The sequence below is a fragment of the Gossypium hirsutum genome, chromosome D08 (genome assembly GCF_007990345.1).
Source record: "Gossypium hirsutum isolate 1008001.06 chromosome D08, Gossypium_hirsutum_v2.1, whole genome shotgun sequence".
Classification (NCBI taxonomy): domain Eukaryota; kingdom Viridiplantae; phylum Streptophyta; class Magnoliopsida; order Malvales; family Malvaceae; genus Gossypium; species Gossypium hirsutum.
This window is the reverse complement of record NC_053444.1, coordinates 63,195,475-63,215,833: the sequence shown is the minus strand read 5'-3', so window position 1 is coordinate 63,215,833 and position 20,359 is coordinate 63,195,475. Positions and strand designations below refer to the sequence as shown.

The 20,359-nt window shown below is 27.4% G+C and overlaps 1 protein-coding gene across 4 annotated transcripts; it reads right to left on the bottom strand.

The window, feature by feature from the left end:
* Window positions 1–3,996: 3,996 nt before the first annotated feature.
* Window positions 3,997–18,646, bottom strand: LOC107963562 (putative defensin-like protein 263). Of its 4 annotated transcripts, none has more exons than XM_041098780.1 (2): window positions 16,622–16,718; window positions 3,997–4,348 (listed from the first exon to the last, which is right to left on the bottom strand). In XM_041098780.1, exons 1-2 carry the CDS (start codon window positions 16,671–16,673, stop codon window positions 4,104–4,106), a joined length of 297 nt encoding a protein of 98 aa, XP_040954714.1. In that variant the 5' UTR covers window positions 16,674–16,718; the 3' UTR covers window positions 3,997–4,103. The 4 variants fall into 4 exon arrangements, 2 of the variants coding, with proteins under 2 accessions (XP_040954714.1, XP_040954713.1); XM_041098779.1 differs by lacking the exon at window positions 16,622–16,718 and adding an exon at window positions 4,576–4,717; XR_005916997.1 differs by lacking the exons at window positions 3,997–4,348; window positions 16,622–16,718 and adding exons at window positions 16,045–16,394; window positions 18,542–18,646.
* Between the last annotated feature and the right edge of the window lie 1,713 nt (window positions 18,647–20,359).

Sequence of the window (20,359 nt, the reverse complement as noted above, 5' to 3'; positions counted from 1 at the left end):
GGCTCTGGCTCTGGTGCATGATGCAGATGTCGAAGGGGTTGCGTAATTCGTGTCGTATGCGGAGGGAATACAATCGACCGCCCACCAAACAGAAATGATTTCCCTGTCTCACAGTACCACTGTATATACTCTAACGAGGGCTGCAAATCCGGAGCACGGTCCATCTGAGGTACCCTCCCGAACCGGTTGTTCCATATCGTGATATATTCTTCGTGCACTTCTTCCCAATTATCTCTACACCTCCCCTTCTTGCTCATCCCATGGATCTCCCCCAATTGTACTGGCAGTGTTGGGATGTACTGTATGCAACCGAACTGTAAGAGTACTCAATTGCCATGATACCACTCCACTACGTTAAAATTGATAACGGGTGCGCTAATGCACTATAGGTTTGAGTGGACGCGGGCAGATGATGGCATAACTGCCATAATTTTCGGAGCAGAATACGGCATCCAAATGAATTGCACAATTAATAACGTTGTTGTATTAATGCGGGTCGAGTGAGATAAAATAATAAAATTAAGTTTATATTCGAAAAACTTACCTCCTCTCCAGCATGATTCTCAATCATTAGACGATATATCGGAACCGACGGTGACTTCCCGATACCCGGATTAGTACTCCACCTACGAAAACAAATTGTTAAAATAATATATTATAAAAAAGTCAACTAATTATTATAATGAGTAAAAATTCATCACCTATTAACGAGTGGAAATACATATGATTGATGACTAATGGATGCCAAGAATGGCATCCGGTAAAGTGCCCACGACTGCAGCAGTATGAGGCATCCGCCTATGTCAACCGCAGAAGGATTTGTTGCCCGAAAAAGTTCGCGATACAGCATGGCTAAAACTGCGGACCCCCAACTGTATGAACGAGTGTTATGCAAATTGGATAATAAGGGTAAGTACATCAAGTGGACCTTACTGCCGTTTGCATCTGGCATGAGTACACCCCCTATAAGGTGCATAATGTAAGCTCGAACAGCCTGCATCACCTCCCGTTCATTAGCAGTACTTGGCAAATGCTCAAAATTGGCATGTAGCCATGAAAATCTCAAACTGGTAAATTTCCCCTGACTTGGCGAGCGTCCAAGTAATTCATTGCAAAGGGTAGCCGGCCTAGAGATTGAACTTACGCCCGTGACCGCATTCTCGTCTATGGGAAGCCCGAGCTGTACTGCAACATCCTCTAGAGTGACGGTACACTCTCCGCACGACAAATGAAATGTGTGGGTCTCCGGACGCCATCGCTCGACTAAAGCGGAAATCAAGTCGTATCGCAGATCAAAAGTCCGAATCAATGCCGCTGATCCGAACCCGGCTAACTCTAAGTATGGTATTAGGCATTCATCTGGCTGAAACCCTACACTATTAACACGGCCCCTCAATGCACGGTACGGACCCTGTCATTATTAAATTAGCAAAATAGTTAATACAATATAATTTAATTCAACAAATAACATGAATATCAAAAATAAATTTTATTACCATCTCATTAATAGTACTTGATATGTGATTATTATTATTAATTAGAGAACCCATTTCTTGCAAATCTGCAATAAAAAAATTAATTCAGTTAATTTGTTTCAAAAAATCAATAATTACTGTTAAATAAATACAAAATCAAATAAAATTTAATTATATAAAAGTTACATTATATAAAAATTAAATGAGTTAACAACAACTATATGATTAAAAAAGTCAGTTATAATTAAACTTTTAATAAAATGATTTTTAATTTTTTATAATTAAACTTTTAATGAAATGATTTTTAAGTTTTTTATAAACTTTATATGTTAAACTCACCAAATACTAAACTAAACACAACAACTTATAGCTTAATCCTAAATTACTAATAAATTAATTTTTAAATAATTACAAACACAAAAATTTATAACATAATCCCAAAATGCTAACAAATTAATTATAAAATAATTACAATATTCATACAAAAAATTACAATATTACAATATATCCCCACATTATAATATTCATACAAAATTACAATATTACAATATTCATACAAAAAAATTGCAATATTCATATAAAATTATAATATTACAATATTTATACAAAAAAAATATAATATTCATACAAAATTACAAAATTACAATATTCATACAAAAAATTTGCAATATTCATACAAAACTATAATATTACAATATTCATACAAAAAAATTATAATATTCATACAAAATTACAAAATTACAATATTCATACAAAAAATTACTAATCCAAAACTATAAATACAAATTTAATTATAAAATAATTACAATATTCATAAAAAATTATAATATTCATACAAAAAAGTTAAAATATTCATACAAAATTCTAATCTAAACTATAAACACTAAATATAGATAATTTATAATTAATAATTAATAACAAAAAATTCACAATATCTTCTAAAATATATCCTAAAAAATTCACAAACTATAAACTTTTTAAATTATAAACAAAATTATTTATTAAAAAAATACATTACTTTTTTTTTTCTTTCTTCTTCTCCTTTCTCTCTTTTTTTTTTCTCTACCGTGTGGCATTGCATTGGGACCATTTGCAATTACTTATAGGCAAAATAAAAAAAGCATGAAGGGACAACACATGCAGCAGCATGCAGGGGCTGCAACGGTGGACAGAGGGCACCATTGGCGCCTCTCCATGAGGCTCCTCCATTGGCGCCTACTAGATAGGCGCCACCCGACCCGACCCGACCCAACAGTATTTTGACCCGTATTTTTTAAAAAAAATATTAAAAAAAGTATAAATTATATTTTATTCAAAAAAATATTATTATTTTATTCATTGGCGCCTATCTAATAGGCTCCAATGAAAAAGTAACCTATTTTGGTAAAAAAATTTTCTGACATACTATTTCGGTATTTTTTTTTCTATACTATTTCTGTAAAAAAACCCGTAAGATTACCTTCCTTTTGTATATATATTTATATAAAAAGTTAGTCGAAATGGAATTTAAAAGCTTTCAACTTCTCGCCGTCTCTTCTTCTTTCTTCTTAAAAAAAATTATATATATCAAATAAGAAAATTTACATATATTAAATATTTGAAATGCATGTAAAAATTATTTGAAATTTGCTGAGCAAGTCTCAGCTTGATTGGCATGTGCGTTGTTGATAATGTAGGAGGACGTGGGTTCGAGTGCGTTGAAGCGCATTATCCTTCTATTTATGAGTTGGGGAGAGGCTATAGATAATTCTAGCTATTGTCTCACATAGAGCAAATATAATCAAAACTTATCATAAAATTGTTCAAAAAAAATTTTGAAATATAAGAAAAAGGAAAGAGGAGGTTGACTTCATCATCCATCCTCAAGTCGAATATGACGCTTATAAAGCAAGAACACCATGTTGGACGGGACTGTGAATCACCTATTAAAGGAATGTGAGCATTGTGTGCTTGGTAAGGTTTAAACCCTTGCCCTTATATTTGCATTAGGGCACATACATTGCCACTTAATCAGGTGACCTATATGATATAGGTTCTGGTTTTCATACTCTACCACAGGCAAATGAGGCACTTCTGCTTTATGAATCCATTGTCTCTTCAAGTAGTCTCAGGCGCTCAAGTTTGCCGTAGAGTTGGGACACAAAACATGAGTTGATCCAAAGACAATAGCGACCTGTTGAGGGGTTTGTTTGATTCAAATCCTTAGGTGCCATATAAAGGGGAGGGGTTCAAACCTTACTAAGCATGCGACGCATGACCCAATCCAACAAGGTGCTCCTACTTTGTGAATCCCGCCTTCAATTCAGGCTCCCATCAGTGTTAGAAGTCTTTTTAAAGTAAATTTTATCATGCTAGATATGACATGATTACACAATATAAATATAACCTAACATAAAAAAGAACATAAATATAACACAAATACATCATTTATATTTGAATTAGAAGCATGATTTTAACTATTAGCTTACATCTATTTTTTCAAGATCGATAAAGTCGTTTTTAGTATAATAAAGACAATTAATTCTCCCAACACCTTTATCTATTCATTCATTTTATGTACCAATTTTTTAGTACAAATTATTAAAAGGCTTAAATTCGAAGTCCTTTGAATGAAAAACAATATAATTTTCAAGCACTACAATAGCATAAGCAAAAGCAATGAAAACATTTAACTGTGCAATTTGGTGGACAAGCATCCTTACAATCGTCATCCGTGCTGCATTTAGCATTCGCCATTGGTACACTATCAAAGGGTAATGGCTCAGACACCGGCAAGCAACTACATTTATTGGTTTTTAAGTCACAAAGACCAAGATGATCACAGTTCAATTGACACTCCGAGTCATGAGTACATGCTTCCGAGTTTGATACACCTGCAAATTAAACAATAAATTTTCATCATTTATTTGTTTTATTTAATTTTTTAACTAGATATTGATGCATATATATACTATGAATCTAAGACAAATGAGATTTGAATCTCAACAATTGCAGTATCTCCTTTTATCTTAAGATTGCAATATCTTTTGTACAAAAAAAATCATATGTATATGTATATAATGATTAAATATAGAAGTAAATAAATATTATATACACTAACCAAATGCCACGATCAAAACAATGAAAAAACAAGCAACACCAAAAGAAGCCATTGTTTGAAAGATGTTGAGAGATGAAATTTAGAGTAATGAGTCGGTGATGCACAATTTATGAGATATATTGGACATTTATAGCTGAATTTGTAGACCCTTTTGAACCTAACATTAAATGATGCAATATCTAGTTGATGATATACTTGCCAATTATGTAGCACAATAAAAATCTCAAATAGGAAAATACTAAATTTACAATTTAATTTACACAACTTATGGTATAATAAGGATAAGAACAAAAGTAAGACAGATAGAGTTGCCATATATAATAATTTTTTTTTGGAAGTTTCACTATTATAAATAAAAAAAAATACCAAAACTATACATGATTTATGATTTAATGTGTAATTGTATACATGAAATTTGATTTTGTACAATTTTATACATAAAATTTTGATTTGATCCAATTCTTGTAAATTATTAACATAATTATTGATATAACATCACTTTATGTTTATATATTGCATGCATAAAATAATTATATTTATCCAATATAAAAATAATTGATGTATTTATTTTTTTTAAAATGTGTATGATTTAAATCAAAATTAAAGTTTCAAGTGTACATTTGAACCACAATAAGAGTTTCACGTGTATAATTGCACCAAATTAAAGTTAATGGGTATTAATACACATTAAATCAAAGTTCATATTATCCCTTATAATAAATGCAATACTTTCACAAATATACTATAAGTACAAATGTATGTTTAACCAACTATAATGTAAAATCAAACTAGTACAAAGCATAATAGATGAAGAATCGAAAAAAAAGAATTGAACAAAATTTACACATATTATACACACATGATACAATTGAAGACACATATTTCAATAATTTATCGTGGAACTCAAATCTGTGTACTCAAAGCATTTACCATATTAATATTTTCTTATAATTTGCAATAAATTTAAAATAATTTTCTAAACAAAGACAATAATTGTTTTTAAAATTTATGTCAAATTATTAAGTTAGGATTTATAACTTAGTGAATATATCTTATATCCAAAAAATCATTGATGTTTCATTTTTGGGTAAACTTTTAAAATAGTCACTTTTATTTACCTCAAGTTACATTTTAGTTATTTATGTTTGAAATGTTACATTTTAGTCACTTACGTTATCGTAAGTTTAAAACTGAAGTTTGATCATTGTCTAATAATGTACAAATAATAATAATAATAATAATAATAATAATAATAATAATAATAATAATAACAAAGCAGCGATGCAAACCTAAAAGAAATAGAAAACTACGTATCTGTCTCTAAGACTGTTTTCAAATTATATATAACCATGTAATATTTTACTCGAAAAATTAATTATATGAACTATTTGTACTAATTAATAATGCTATAAAAATACAGTGACCAAATTGCATTAGAAATTAAAGTGTAGAAGTTAAACCTCAAATTTAGGACCAAAATTGAAATTTAATTATTTTCTAAAATTGCAAAAAAAAAAGAAAAAGAAAATGTAAGACTGTCGCAAAATTAAAAGAAATAGAAAACAACGTGTCAATGTGTCAGTCTCTAAGACTGTTAGGGTATTCAAATTTTATATAGTCACGTAATATCTTAACAAAAAAAGTTAATGATATTAACTATTCGACCAATTAATAACATAATAAAATATAATAACCAATTTACATTAAAAATTAAATTATAGAAATTAAATCTTAAATTTAGAAATTTTAAAGGGACCAAAACTGAAATTTAACCATTTTGGTAAAATGCAAAAAAAAAAAGGGAGCACGGTTTGACTGTGCTGCTTGTAAGTAGAAGAGGACCTTAGGTATATTAAAGGGACAAAAACTGAAATTTAACCATTTTGGTAAAACGCAAAAAAAGAGAGCATGATTTGGTTGCCACGTGTAAGTAGGAGTATGTTCCTTTTATATATATAGTTATATAAAAAGTTAGTGGAAATGGAATTTAAAGGCATTCAGTTTCTCACCATTTCTTCTTCTTTGTTCTTAAAGAAAATTATATCTATCAAATAAGAAAATTTACATATATTAAATATTTTAAAGGCATGTAACAATTATTTGAAATTTGTTGATTGAGTCTTAACATAATTGGTATGAACATTATTGACAATGTAGGAGGACGTGCGTTCGAGTCCGTTGAAGTACATTATCCTCTTATTTAAGAGTTAGGAAAGGGCTATGGATAGTTGCGGGCATTATGTTACAAAGAGCATTTATAATCAAAACCTATAATAAAATTGTTCAAAAAAATTTTAAAATTTAGGAAAAAGTAAAAAATGAGGTTAACTTCATCATCCATCCTCAAGTCAAAGATGATGCTTATAAAGCAAGAACGCCATGTTGAATCAGACTGTGCATCACCTATTAAAGGAATGTGAACGTTGCACGCTTGGTAAGGTTTAAACCCTTGCCCCTTATATTTGCATCTAAAGGCATATACACTGCCACTTAATCAAGTGGTATTATGGCTCCCCTCTAATGACCTATATGATATAGGTGTAGGGTTTAATACTCTACCATAGGTAAATGACCACTGTTTCCTTTGGTAGGTGATCATGCACCACATATAGTTCGATTTAATGAGGCACTTCCACTCTATGAATTCATTGAATCTTCAAGCAGCCTCAGACATTCAAGTTTTCTATAGAGTTGGGAGACAAAACATTGGGTTGATCCAAAGACAATAACGACCTGTTGAGGGGTTTGTTTGGTTCAAACCCTTAGGTGCCATATAAAGGGGAGGGGTTCAAACCTTACTAAGCACGCGACGCACGATCCAATCCAACAAGGTGCTCCAACTTTGTGAATCCCACCATCGGTTCAAGCTCCCATCAGTGTCAGAAGACTAAATCCCCGCTAGTTCAATCTAACATTTTATTTGGGTTTTTTTTCCGCTAGTTCAATTTCAATAGTTGAAAAAATAATAATAAATCTTTAAGTACTCAAACATGTCTCTTTTAACAAAACATAGAAGATTTGCAATAATGGTTCTAGCAGAGAAATAATGAAGTTATGCAACAATCAATAAGTTCTTTAGAAGTAAATGTTATCATGTTAGATATGACATGATTACACAATATAAATATAACTTGACATAAAAAAGAATATAAACATAACGCAAATGCATTATTTATATTTGAATTGGAAGCACGATTTTAACTATTAGCTTACATCTATTTTTTCAAGATCAATGAAGTTGTTTTTAGTATATAAAGACAACTGAATTCTCCCAACACCTTTATCTATTCATTCATTTTATGTACCAATTTTTTAATACAAATTATTGAAAGGCTTAAATTTGAAGTCTTTTGAATGAAAACAATATATTTTTCAAGCATTACAATAACATAAGCAAAAGCAATGAAAGCATTTAGGTGTGCAATTTGGTGGACAAGCATCCTTGCAATCGTCATCCGTGCTGCATTTAGCATTCGCCATCGGTACACCATCAAAGGGTAATGGCTCAGTCACTGGCAAGCAACTACATTTATTGGTTTTTAAGTCACAAAGGCCGAGATGATCACAGTTCAATTGACACTCTGAGTCATGAGTACATGCTTCCAAGTTTGATACACCTGCAAATTAAACAATAAATTTTCATCATTTATTTGTTTTATTTAATTTTTTTAATTAAATATTGATGCATATATATATAATATAAATCTAAAACAAATGAGATTTGAATCTCAACAATTACAACCTCTCCTTTTATCTTAAGATCGCAATATCTTTTGTACAAAAAAATCATATATATATGTATGTAATGATTAACTATCGAAGTAAAGAAATATGATATACACTAACCAAATGCCACGACCAAAACGATGAAAAAAGAAGCAACACCAAAAGAAGCCATTGTTTGAAAGATGTTGAGAGATTAAATTTAGAGTCGATTATATTATGAAAATGAGTCGGTGATGCACAATTTATGAGATATATTGGACATTTTATAGCTGAATTTGTGGACCTTTTGAACCTAATATTAAATGATGCAATAAATAGTTGAGGATATACTTGCCAATTATGTAGCACAATAAAAATCTCAAATAGGAAAATACTAAATTTACAATTTAATTTACACAACTTATGGTATAATAAGGATAAGAACAAAAGAAAGATAGATAGAGTTACCATATAGAATAAATTTTTTGGAAGTTTTATTATTATAAATAAGGATAAATACCAAAATTATACATGACATATAATTTAATTTGCAATTGTATACAGGAAATTTGATGTTGTGCAGTTTTAGATATGAAATTTTGATTTGATCCAATTCTTGTAAATTATTAACATAATTATTGATATAACATCATTTTATGTTGATATATTGCATGCATAAAATAATTATATTTATCCAATATAAAAATAATTGATGTATTTATTTTTTAAAATGTGTATGATTTAAATCAAAATTAAAGTTTCAAATATACATTTGAACCACAATAAGAGTTTCACGTGTATAATTGCACCAAATTAAAGTTAATGTATATTAATGCACATTAAATCAAAGTTCATGTATAATTTTTAGATTTATCCCTTATAATAAGTGCAATACTTTCACAACTATAATATAAGTACAAATGTATGTTTAACCAACTATAATGTACAATCAAACTAGTACAAAGCATAATAGATGAAGAATCGAAAAGAAAAGAATTGAACAAAAGTTACACATATGGTACAATTGAAGACACATATTTCAATTATTTATTGTGGAACTCAAATCTGTGTTCTCAAAGCATCCATCATTTTAATATTTTTTTTATAAATTGCAATAAATTGAAAATATTTTTTCTAAACAAAGACAATAATTTTTTTTTAAAAATTTCAATCAAATTATTAAGTTAGGATTTATAATTTAGTGAATACATCTTATATCCAAAAAATCATTGATGTTTCATTTTTGGGGAAACTACTAAAATAGTAATTTTTGTTTATCTCATGTTACATTTTAGTCATTTATATTTGAAATGTTAGGTTTTAGTCACTTACGTTATTGTGTTGTAACATTTTAGTCATTGAGCTGTTAGCTAACAGGACACGTTAAATCATCATTTTGAAAGAAAATCTTAGGTTAAATTCTAAAATTGGTCCCTATATTTTTTTCATTTTGGGCTATTTATTTATTTTTATGTTCTTTTAACTTTCTTTTTTTTTTCTTTATTTTTCATTTTCTTTATTTTTCATTCTCTTTTGCTTATCCCTCTGTTTTCCTCCCTTCTTCATTTATTTTAACGTAGTTTTTTTTATGTTTTCTATTGTTAAAACTAGTCCACAAGCTTGCCTCACTCGAAAAAAATTAAATTGTACAAAAAAATAAAAGTATAAGGATTAGTTTTAACAAATGACAAATATAGAAAAACTATGTTAAAAGAAATGGGGAAGGGAGGAAAACAGAAGGAGAAGTAAAAGAGAATGGAAAATAAAGATAAAAAAAGAAAGCTAAAAAAAATAAAAGAAAAAACATTAAATTGCTTGAAATAAAAATAATATGGGGACCGATTATATAAATTAACCTAAAATTTTTGTTAGAAATGATGATTTAAAGTTCCATGTCAGGTTACCGTTATACCGTTAACGGCAATTAATGGCTCAGTGACTAAAATGTTACAACGCGATAACGTAAGTAACAAAAACGTAACATTTCAAACATAAGTGACTAAAATATAACCTGAAGTAAATAAAAATTACTATTTTAATAGTTTACCCGATTTAAAATTAATTTATTGTTAATTGTAATGACCCATTCTCAGTAAATCGGAATAGTGGTTTCGTAACCACAAATCCGAGCTAGAAATAAAATTTATTTTAATATTGTGGTATGGTCTATATTATGATAGGAAGGTTGCATGAAAATTTTGATAATAAAATTTTATTGATTATATGGTAAAATTTATTTAAATGGATTAAATAAAAAATACATTTCTGGGACTCCGTTCCGGTAAATCGGATTCGTAAATATTTATTATAAATATTTATGAAGTTAGTTGTGTGTCTAATTATGTTTTGACTAGGTGAATTTGATTTAATTAGAAGTAATTAGGAAAAAGGGATTAGATTGAAATAAGTGTGAAAGTTTAATTATAAATTAAAGAAAGTAAAAAGGACTAAATAGGTAAATATACCATTGTTATAAATTTAGGCGGTTTAACATTGAAAAATCTAAGATATTTTTTAGTTTAAAATATATATTATATTATATTTACTTAATTAATAAGCATGTTATTTTATTATATAATATAATATAATATTATATTATTATATATATAAAACAAAAGAAAGAATAGAAAGAATAAAGAAACAGAGGAGAAACAGGGGAGAAAGAAAGAAAGAAAAAAGTAAAGAAGAAATTTAGGGTTTTTAAGGTTCAATTTCAAATTGGTAAGTCAAATTAAGTTATTTTCTTGAAATTTTTGAGTTTTTATGATTCTAGAACAAAATACTATTAGGTATATGTTGAAATTTTGAAAGTTAGTAGAATTTTTTTTATGTAGCTTACATTGAATTAGTGGATGAATTAGAGATTGAATTGATGGAAATTCAAACTAGGATTGGGAAAAGGATTAAATTGTGAAATAAGTTATAAGTTTAATGTAATGAGGACTAAATTGTAAGAAATTCGAAATTAGGGTTTATTAGTGAAATTTTGAGAATTAAGTTAAGTTATAAGTAGAATTTAAGTAAAAATAAGGTATAGATTGTGATAGAAATAGAAATAATTTTAGTTATGAATTAAATTGAAATACGAGCTAAGGTAAGAAATTATGAAATTATTATATCATATATGTTTATTTTTATTGAATAATATAGGAAAGTCATTTGATTGTTTTTTTTCTTTCTAATATATAAATGTTATATGTTTTATATGAAATTGAAGATAAAGAAAAGAAATGAGAGGACTTAATTGAAGAGAAAGGAAAAGAAAAGGCTAAGGAGTGAAGGAAGACATCGTTTCAACCTTTTTGTTGTAAGTACTACAAGATTATTTTTTAAAATTATTTTATTTAAATGCCTATATTATAGTATAGAATTATTTAGAAATAAAATAAAAGATTATGGAACTATGAAATTTGTAAAGAAAATTATAGATGGAAAATATAATATGGTATATTGTTTAAACATTAAGTAAATATTGTGACAAAAGTATATATATGTGAAAATGGTGTGATAATTTTGAATTGTGAAATGTGCACTAAATTGTAATGATGGAGAAATGAGAAATCTTTTTCGAAATAATTCTATAAAGTATTTAAATCAATGAGTTTCAATTTTAATGCCCAAGTAGATGGAATTTAGAAATACCAGGATATCAGTGGCATGCCATTAAGAAACTTTAGCGCACTCTCTGATTATTAGCACGTTGGTGCTCTCTGATTATTAGCACGTTGGTGCTTTCTGATATTTAGCACATTGGTGCTCTTTGATGTTTAGCACATCTGGCTCTCTGTATAGCACTTTAGTGCTCTCTGTTCATTAGTGCATAATAATGCACCTCTGTATTTGTTTTGTATATCCGATGTGTTCTATAAAATCTACTTTGGGCTAAGATTATGATTTGTGGACAAAAGCGAATCATTAATGTGTTAAGGTAAGTTTTATGAAGTTTATATGTATGTAAATATGTAATAACAGAATGAGTTTGAAATATTTTATTTTTATCTGTTTATTCTTGTAGTGCTTACTAAGCCTTCACCGGCTTAACGCGTAGGTACAGTTTGACTCGAAGAGGTAAAGTCAGATTAGAAGATCTCTCATCTCATCACATCCTCAAGAGCTTCAAAAGTAGGTACCATATTTCAAATTAAAATAGCATGTACATAGGCAGTCAATTATGTTCCCATGTATTAAGAACTAAAATGTAAACTCTTGAACTTCTATCTATTTTGAGGTACTTGAAATATTTTGGTATATATATGAAATGAATTAATGAAACTATACGTATGTTTGCAAATATGGTTGGTAAGTTAAAATACTATGTATAAATGTTTTAATTAAACAATATCTAGCTATAATCGTTTTGACACCAAATGTAATAGTCTTATACCGGGTCTGTACGATTAGACCAGGTATAGGGTTGTTACATTAATTCGTTATAGGAATGCTCCACATTATTACTTTAACATCTAAATAAGTTTTAGAGATGAGATTGCATGAAACTGTAATTTCACGTCATCTCTATCCTTTCCAATGGGAGAATGACAAGTCAGATTTTACCTCTTGGTTTTCAGCCTTTTCCTCCTGAAAAAATTCAAATCCAACTAAAAATGCTAAAAATCAAGAGGAAAAATATGATTTGTCATTCTCCTATTAAAAAAGGAAAGAGATGACGTGAAATCACAGTTTCATACAACCCTTTCAAATAAATTTTATAATAACTTAATATATGAAGTTGCATACAGTTAGTGATGTTAGTTTATTGTCCAATTTCGGGTGAGTTTGGATGGGCGGTGCGTTTACCTGCGGTTAGTGTAAAAATAACAGTGGCGGTGAGATTAGATACTGTAGCGATACTGTAACGTGAGATAAAAAGTAAGCTAAACCCACCGCACCGCACCCAATTGCCCATCCAAACCCACTCTTCATTAGTTAATGATGACATGGATAGTTGGAAAAGTGGCATGTGCTCAAAAAGTTTAATATGTAAAATAATTTAAAAATTATAAAATCAGAATGCCCGTTTTTATTTTCGTCTATGTAATAATATTTTTTCAATTTTATCACTCAACTTTTAAGGTATTTTCATTTTAGTCACCTAAATATTAAATTATTAACCGCATATGATTGTATACTCCAATTGGTCATTTTCATTTTCGGCACCAATTTATTTTAAGTCTTGATCCGGGTAAAAAATATTAAGGATTAAAGTGAAAAAAGCGGTAGAAACTAAAATAATTTATTAAAAAATTTATCGTATTGTATTTGTTTGCCCCATTGCCGAAAGTTTTAATTTTTTTTCAAGATTGAAACTTTAAATTCCAAAACATCAAAATCAATTAAATAAATTGTTGAAATTTTTTTTATCTCTTGATAGTGTCAACCGACTTGTTATTATAATACTGAAATTAATTTATTTAATTTATTTAATCTCCTTCTAAAGTTTAAAATTTTATTTTATGTTTCCAAATTAAAATCAAATCAAAGAACTATCTTTAATAATTGTCTACAAAACCCAAGTTTCTTTTGATTATATGATCTTGAATCTTCCATGTTTAGCTAAAAACAAAGAAAAATGGGTTAATTAGGCAAAAATGCCATTTTTGAAAGTTAAAGAGGGAATTAGACATGGGAAATAGAATAATTTTGAAAAAGAAACAGAAATGGCCTCCTAGAAGCTTTTTCGTCCAATGGTCATTTTATCCGACTGTCAAAAAGTATAAAACAGTCAGTTAAGATTTCAAATGGCTAATTATATTTTTACCCTCCAATGGCTATTTCATTTTTTATATAAACCTTACTTATTTTCAAATTTAATCTCTCTATTTTTAAATTTAAAAATCTAGATCCAATTGTTCACACCATTAAATTCTTTTGCTCAATTCGTTGGAGTGACATTTTGAACGTTAAAAAAAAAACCTACACAGTAACCATGTAAAAAAAAACATTGCAATGAATGTGAATTTAACAGAATTTTGACGATGTTAACAACTCTTAAAAATTACATTGTCATTTTAATTGAAATATAGTTTTTGGGATAATCAATGACATTGAAAAAGTTGAGGTACCAAATTATGTCAAAAACTTAAAATATAAAAATTAAATCTTAAATGTGAGTGTAATATAGGAAATAGGAATCAAAAATTGAAATTTGACCATTATTATATAATTTATAAAAACTTAAAAAAACTTATCCAAACTCATCATGCCAAAATATTTTTAAAAAAATCTACGTCAAAAATTTAGTCAGAGTAGTCAACAATATTAACAATTTGGACTAAACATTATAAAAATAGGGATAAAATATTGTAGAATTTAAATATAAAGATTAAATCTTAATTTTAAGTATAGTATAAGAATCAAAAGTGATATTTGACCATTTTTGTATGTATGGCGTAGAAGACGGAAGGCCTAGACACGTGTCAAGGTAAAGGACCTTCCTTTATAAAGATCAAATATTAATTTTAGGCATAGTAGAGGAACCAAAAAATGGTATTTGACCATTTTCCTATGAAAAGGAAAAAAAAGAAAAAAGGAAGGCCAAACACGTGTCAAAGTTTGGAAACCTTTTATATTAGCATCATTCTCTTGCTTATTATTTATTTTTGTCAAATTATGAAGTGCAAATTTAAATGGTAAATCATACTCTAATATTATTTTTATAAATTTATTATTTTAATTTAAAAAGTTAGGTCCAATTATTACCATTGGTTAAAATTTTTTATAAGTTTTATTGATGTGATATTTTGAAATTAAAAAAAATAATATTAAAAATGTTTATATGGATTTCTTTTTAAAAACATTCATTCGAATGCATCATGATAAAATAATGTTTTTGTTAGAATATTGTTTCTAAGAAAATTGATGTCAACGTTTTTATTGAAATAAATAACAATAATAAATATTTAAACTAACTAATGATATTATGGCTCTTGGTAAGGTTTAAACCCTTACCCCTTATATTTGCATCTAAAGGTATATACACTGCCACCTAATCAAGTGGTATTATGGCTCCCCTCTAATAACCTATATGATATAGGTGTAGGGTTTAATACTCTAGCATAGGTAAATGACCACTGTTTCCTTTGGTAGGTGATCATGCACCACATATAGTTCGATTTAACGAGGCATTTCTACTTTATGACTCCATTGAATCTTCAAGTAGCCTCAGACATTCAAGTTTTTCATAGAGTTGGGAGATAAAATATTGGGTTGATCCAAAGACAATAACAACCTGTTGAGGGGTTTGGTTGGTTCAAACCCTTAGGTGTCATATAAAGGGGAGGGGTTCAAACCTTACTAAGCATGCGATGCACAATCCAATCCAACAATGTGCTCCTACTTTGTGAATCCCACCATCGGTTTAAACTCCCATTAGTGTCAGAAGACTAAATCCCCACTAGTTCAATCTAACATTTTATTTAGATTTTTGTTTTCCCGCTAGTTTAATTTCGATAGTTGAAAAAATAATAATAAATCTTTAAGTACTCAAACATGTCTCTTTTAACAAAACATATATAATTTGCAATAATGGTTCTAGTAGAGAATTAATAAAGTTATGCAATAATCAAGAAGTTTTCTAGAAGTAAATTTTATCATGTTAGATACGACATGGTTACACAATATAAATATAACTTGACATAACAAAGAACATAAACATAACACAAATACATTATTATATTTGGATTAGAAGCATGATTTTAACTATTAGCTTACATCTATTTTTTCAAGATCAATAAAGTCGTTTTTAATATAATAAAGACAATTTAATTCTCTCAACATCTTTATCTATTCATTCATTTTATGTACCAATCTTTTAGTACAGATTATTGAAAGGCTAAATCTGAAGTCCTTTGAACCAAAACAATATATTTTTCAAGCACTACAATAGCATACACAAAAGAAATGTAAACAGTAAGGTCTGCAAGTTGGTGGACAAGCCTTTATGCAATCTGTATCTGTGTAGCATTTAGCATTCACCATCGGTACACCATCAAAGGGTAATGGCTCAGACACCGGCAAGCAACTACATTTATTGGTTTTTAAGTCACAAAGACCGAGATGATCACAGTTCAGTTGACACTCCGAGTCATGAGTACATGCTTTCGAGTTTGATACACCTACAAATTAAACAATAAATTTTCATCATTTATTGGTTTTATTTAATTTTTTAATTAGATATTGATGCATATATTTAATATGAATCTAAGACAAATGAGATTTGAATCTCAACAATTGTAGCCTCTCCTTTTATCTTAAGATCGCAATATCTTTTGTACAACAAAAATCATATATATATGTATGTAATGATTAAATATCGAAGTAAAGAAATATTATATACACTAACCAAATGCCACGATCAAAACAATGAAAAAAGAAGCAACACCAAAAGAAGCCATTGTTTGAAAGCTATTGAGAGATGAAATTTAGAGTCGATTATATTATGAAAATGAACCGGTGATGCACAATTTATGAGATATATTGGACATTTTATAGCTGAATTTGTGGACCCTTTTGAACCTAATATTAAATTATGCAATAACTAGTTGATGATATACTTGCTAATTATGTAACACAATAAAAATCTCAAATAGGAAAATAATAAATTTACAATTTAATTTACACATAACTTATGGTATAATAAGGATAAGAACAAAAGTAAGATAAATAGAGTTACCATATATAATTTTTTTTGGAAGTTTCATTATTATAAATAAGGATAAATACCAAAATTATACATGACATATAATTTAATTTGCAATTGTATACATGAAATTTGATTTTGTGCAATTTTATACATGAAATTTTGATTTGATCCAATTCTTGTAAATTATTAACATAATTATTGATATAACATCATTTTATGTTTATATATTGCATGCATGAAATAATTATATTTATCCAATATAAAAATAATTGATGTATTTATTTTTTAAAATGTGTATGATTTAAATCAAAATTAGAGTTTCAAGTAAGCATTTGAACCACAATTAGAGTTTTATGTGTATAATTGCATCAAATTAAAGTTCATGTATATAATTGCACACTAAATCAAAGTTCATGTATAATTTTGAGATTTATCCCTTATGATAAATACAATACTTTTACATATATAATATAAGTACAAATATATGTTTAACCAACTATAATGTAAAATCAAGCTAGTACAAAGCACAACAAATGAAGAATCGAAAAGAACTAAACAAAATTTACACATATTATACACACATGGTGCAATTGAAGAGACATATTTCAATAATTTCCTTTGGAACTCGAATTTGAGTACTCAAAGCATCCACCATATTAATAATTTTTTATAATTTACAATAAATTGAAAATAATTTTCTAAACAAAGACAATATATATTTTTAATTTAAGTCAAATTATTAAGTTAGGATTTATAACTTAGTGAATATATCTTATATCAAAAAAATCATTGATGTTTTATTTTTGGGTAAACTACTAAAGTAGTCACTTTTGTTTACCTCATGTTACATTTTAGTCGCTTATGTTTGATACATTTTAGTCACTTACGTTATCACGTTGTAATATTCTAGTCATTGAGTCATTAATTTCTGTTAACAGTGTAACGGTAAGCTGACATGGCATGTTAAATCATCATTTCAAATAAAAAATTTAGATTGTTTTATACAATTGGTCACCATATTTTTTGTTTTAAGCAATTTTATTTTTTGTTCTTTTAACTTTTCTTTTATTTTTTATTTTCTATTCTCTTTTGCTTCTTCCTTTATTTTCTTTCCTTCTTCATTCCTTTTAACGTAGTTTTTCTATGTTTATCATTTGTTAAAACTAATCCCTATATTTTTTTGAACAATTTAATTTTTTTGAGTGAGACAAGCTTGTGAACTAGTTTTAATAAATGAAAAACATAAAAAAATTACGTTAAAAGAAATGAAGAAGGGAGGAAAACAGAAGGAGAAACAGAAGAGAATAGAAAATAAAGAAAAAAGTTAAAGGAATATAAAAGAAAAAAAATTAAATTGCTCAAAATAATATATATATATAGGGACCAATTATAGAATTTAACCTAAAATTTTCATTTGAAATGAAGATTTAATTTGCCACGTCAGTTTACTATTACACCGTTAACGGTAATTAACGGCTCAGTGACTAAAATGTTACAACACGATAATATAAGTTAACAAAATGTAATCTTAAGATTGCAATATCTTTTGTACAAAAAAAATCATATGTATATGTATATAATGATTAAATATAGAAGTAAATAAATATTATATACACTAACCAAATGCCACGATCAAAACAATGAAAAAACAAGCAACACCAAAAGAAGCCATTGTTTGAAAGATGTTGAGAGATGAAATTTAGAGTAATGAGTCGGTGATGCACAATTTATGAGATATATTGGACATTTATAGCTGAATCTGTAGACCCTTTTGAACCTAATATTAAATGATGCAATATCTAGTTGATGATATACTTGCCAATTATGTAGCACAATAAAAATCTCAAATAGGAAAATACTAAATTTACAATTTAATTTACACAACTTATGGTATAATAAGGATAAGAACAAAAGTAAGACAGATAGAGTTGCCATATATAATAATTTTTTTTTGGAAGTTTCACTATTATAAATAAAAAAAAATACCAAAACTATACATGATTTATGATTTAATGTGTAATTGTATACATGAAATTTGATTTTGTACAATTTTATACATAAAATTTTGATTTGATCCAATTCTTGTAAATTATTAACATAATTATTGATATAACATCACTTTATGTTTATATATTGCATGCATAAAATAATTATATTTATCCAATATAAAAATAATTGATGTATTTATTTTTTTTAAAATGTGTATGATTTAAATCAAAATTAAAGTTTCAAGCGTACATTTGAACCACAATAAGAGTTTCACGTGTATAATTGCACCAAATTAAAGTTAATGGGTATTAATACACATTAAATCAAAGTTCATATATACTTTTTAGATTTATCCCTTATAATAAATGCAATACTTTCACAAATATACTATAAGTACAAATGTATGTTTAACCAACTATAATGTAAAATCATAATAGATGAAGAATCGAAAAAAAAGAATTGAACAAAATTTACACATATTATACACACATGATACAATTGAAGACACATATTTCAATAATTTATCGTGGAACTCAAATCTGTGTACTCAAAGCATTTACCATACTAATATTTTCTTATAATTTGCAATAAATTTAAAATAATTTTCTAAACAAAGACAATAATTGTTTTTAAAATTTATGTCAAATTATTAAGTTAGGATTTATAACTTAGTGAATATATCTTATATCCAAAAAATCATTGATGTTTCATTTTTGGGTAAACTTTTAAAATAGTCACTTTTATTTACCTCAAGTTACATTTTAGTTATTTATGTTTGAAATGTTACATTTTAGTCACTTACGTTATCGTAAGTTTAAAACTGAAGTTTGATCATTGTCTAATAATGTACAAATAATAATAATAATAATAATAATAATAATAATAATAATAAAAACAAAGCAGCGATGCAAACCTAAAAGAAATAGAAAACTACGTATCTGTCTCTAAGACTGTTTTCAAATTATATATAACCATGTAATATTTTACTCGAAAAATTAATTATATGAACTATTTGTACTAATTAATAATGCTATAAAAATACAGTGACCAAATTGCATTAGAATTTAAAGTGTAGAAGTTAAACCTCAAATTTAGGACCAAAATTGAAATTTAATTATTTTTCTAAAATTGCAAAAAAAAAAAGAAAAAAGAAAATGTAAGACTGACGCAAAATTAAAAAAAAAAGAAAACAACGTGTCAATGTGTCAGTCTCTAAGACTGTTAGGGTATTCAAATTTTATATAATTACGTAATATCTTAACAAAAAAAGTTAATGATATTAACTATTCGACCAATTAATAACATAATAAAATATAATAACCAATTTACATTAAAAATTAAATTATAGAAATTAAATCTTAAATTTAGAAATTTTAAAGGGACCAAAACTGAAATTTAAGCATTTTGGTAAAATGCAAAAAAAAAAAAGGGAGCACGGTTTGACTGTGC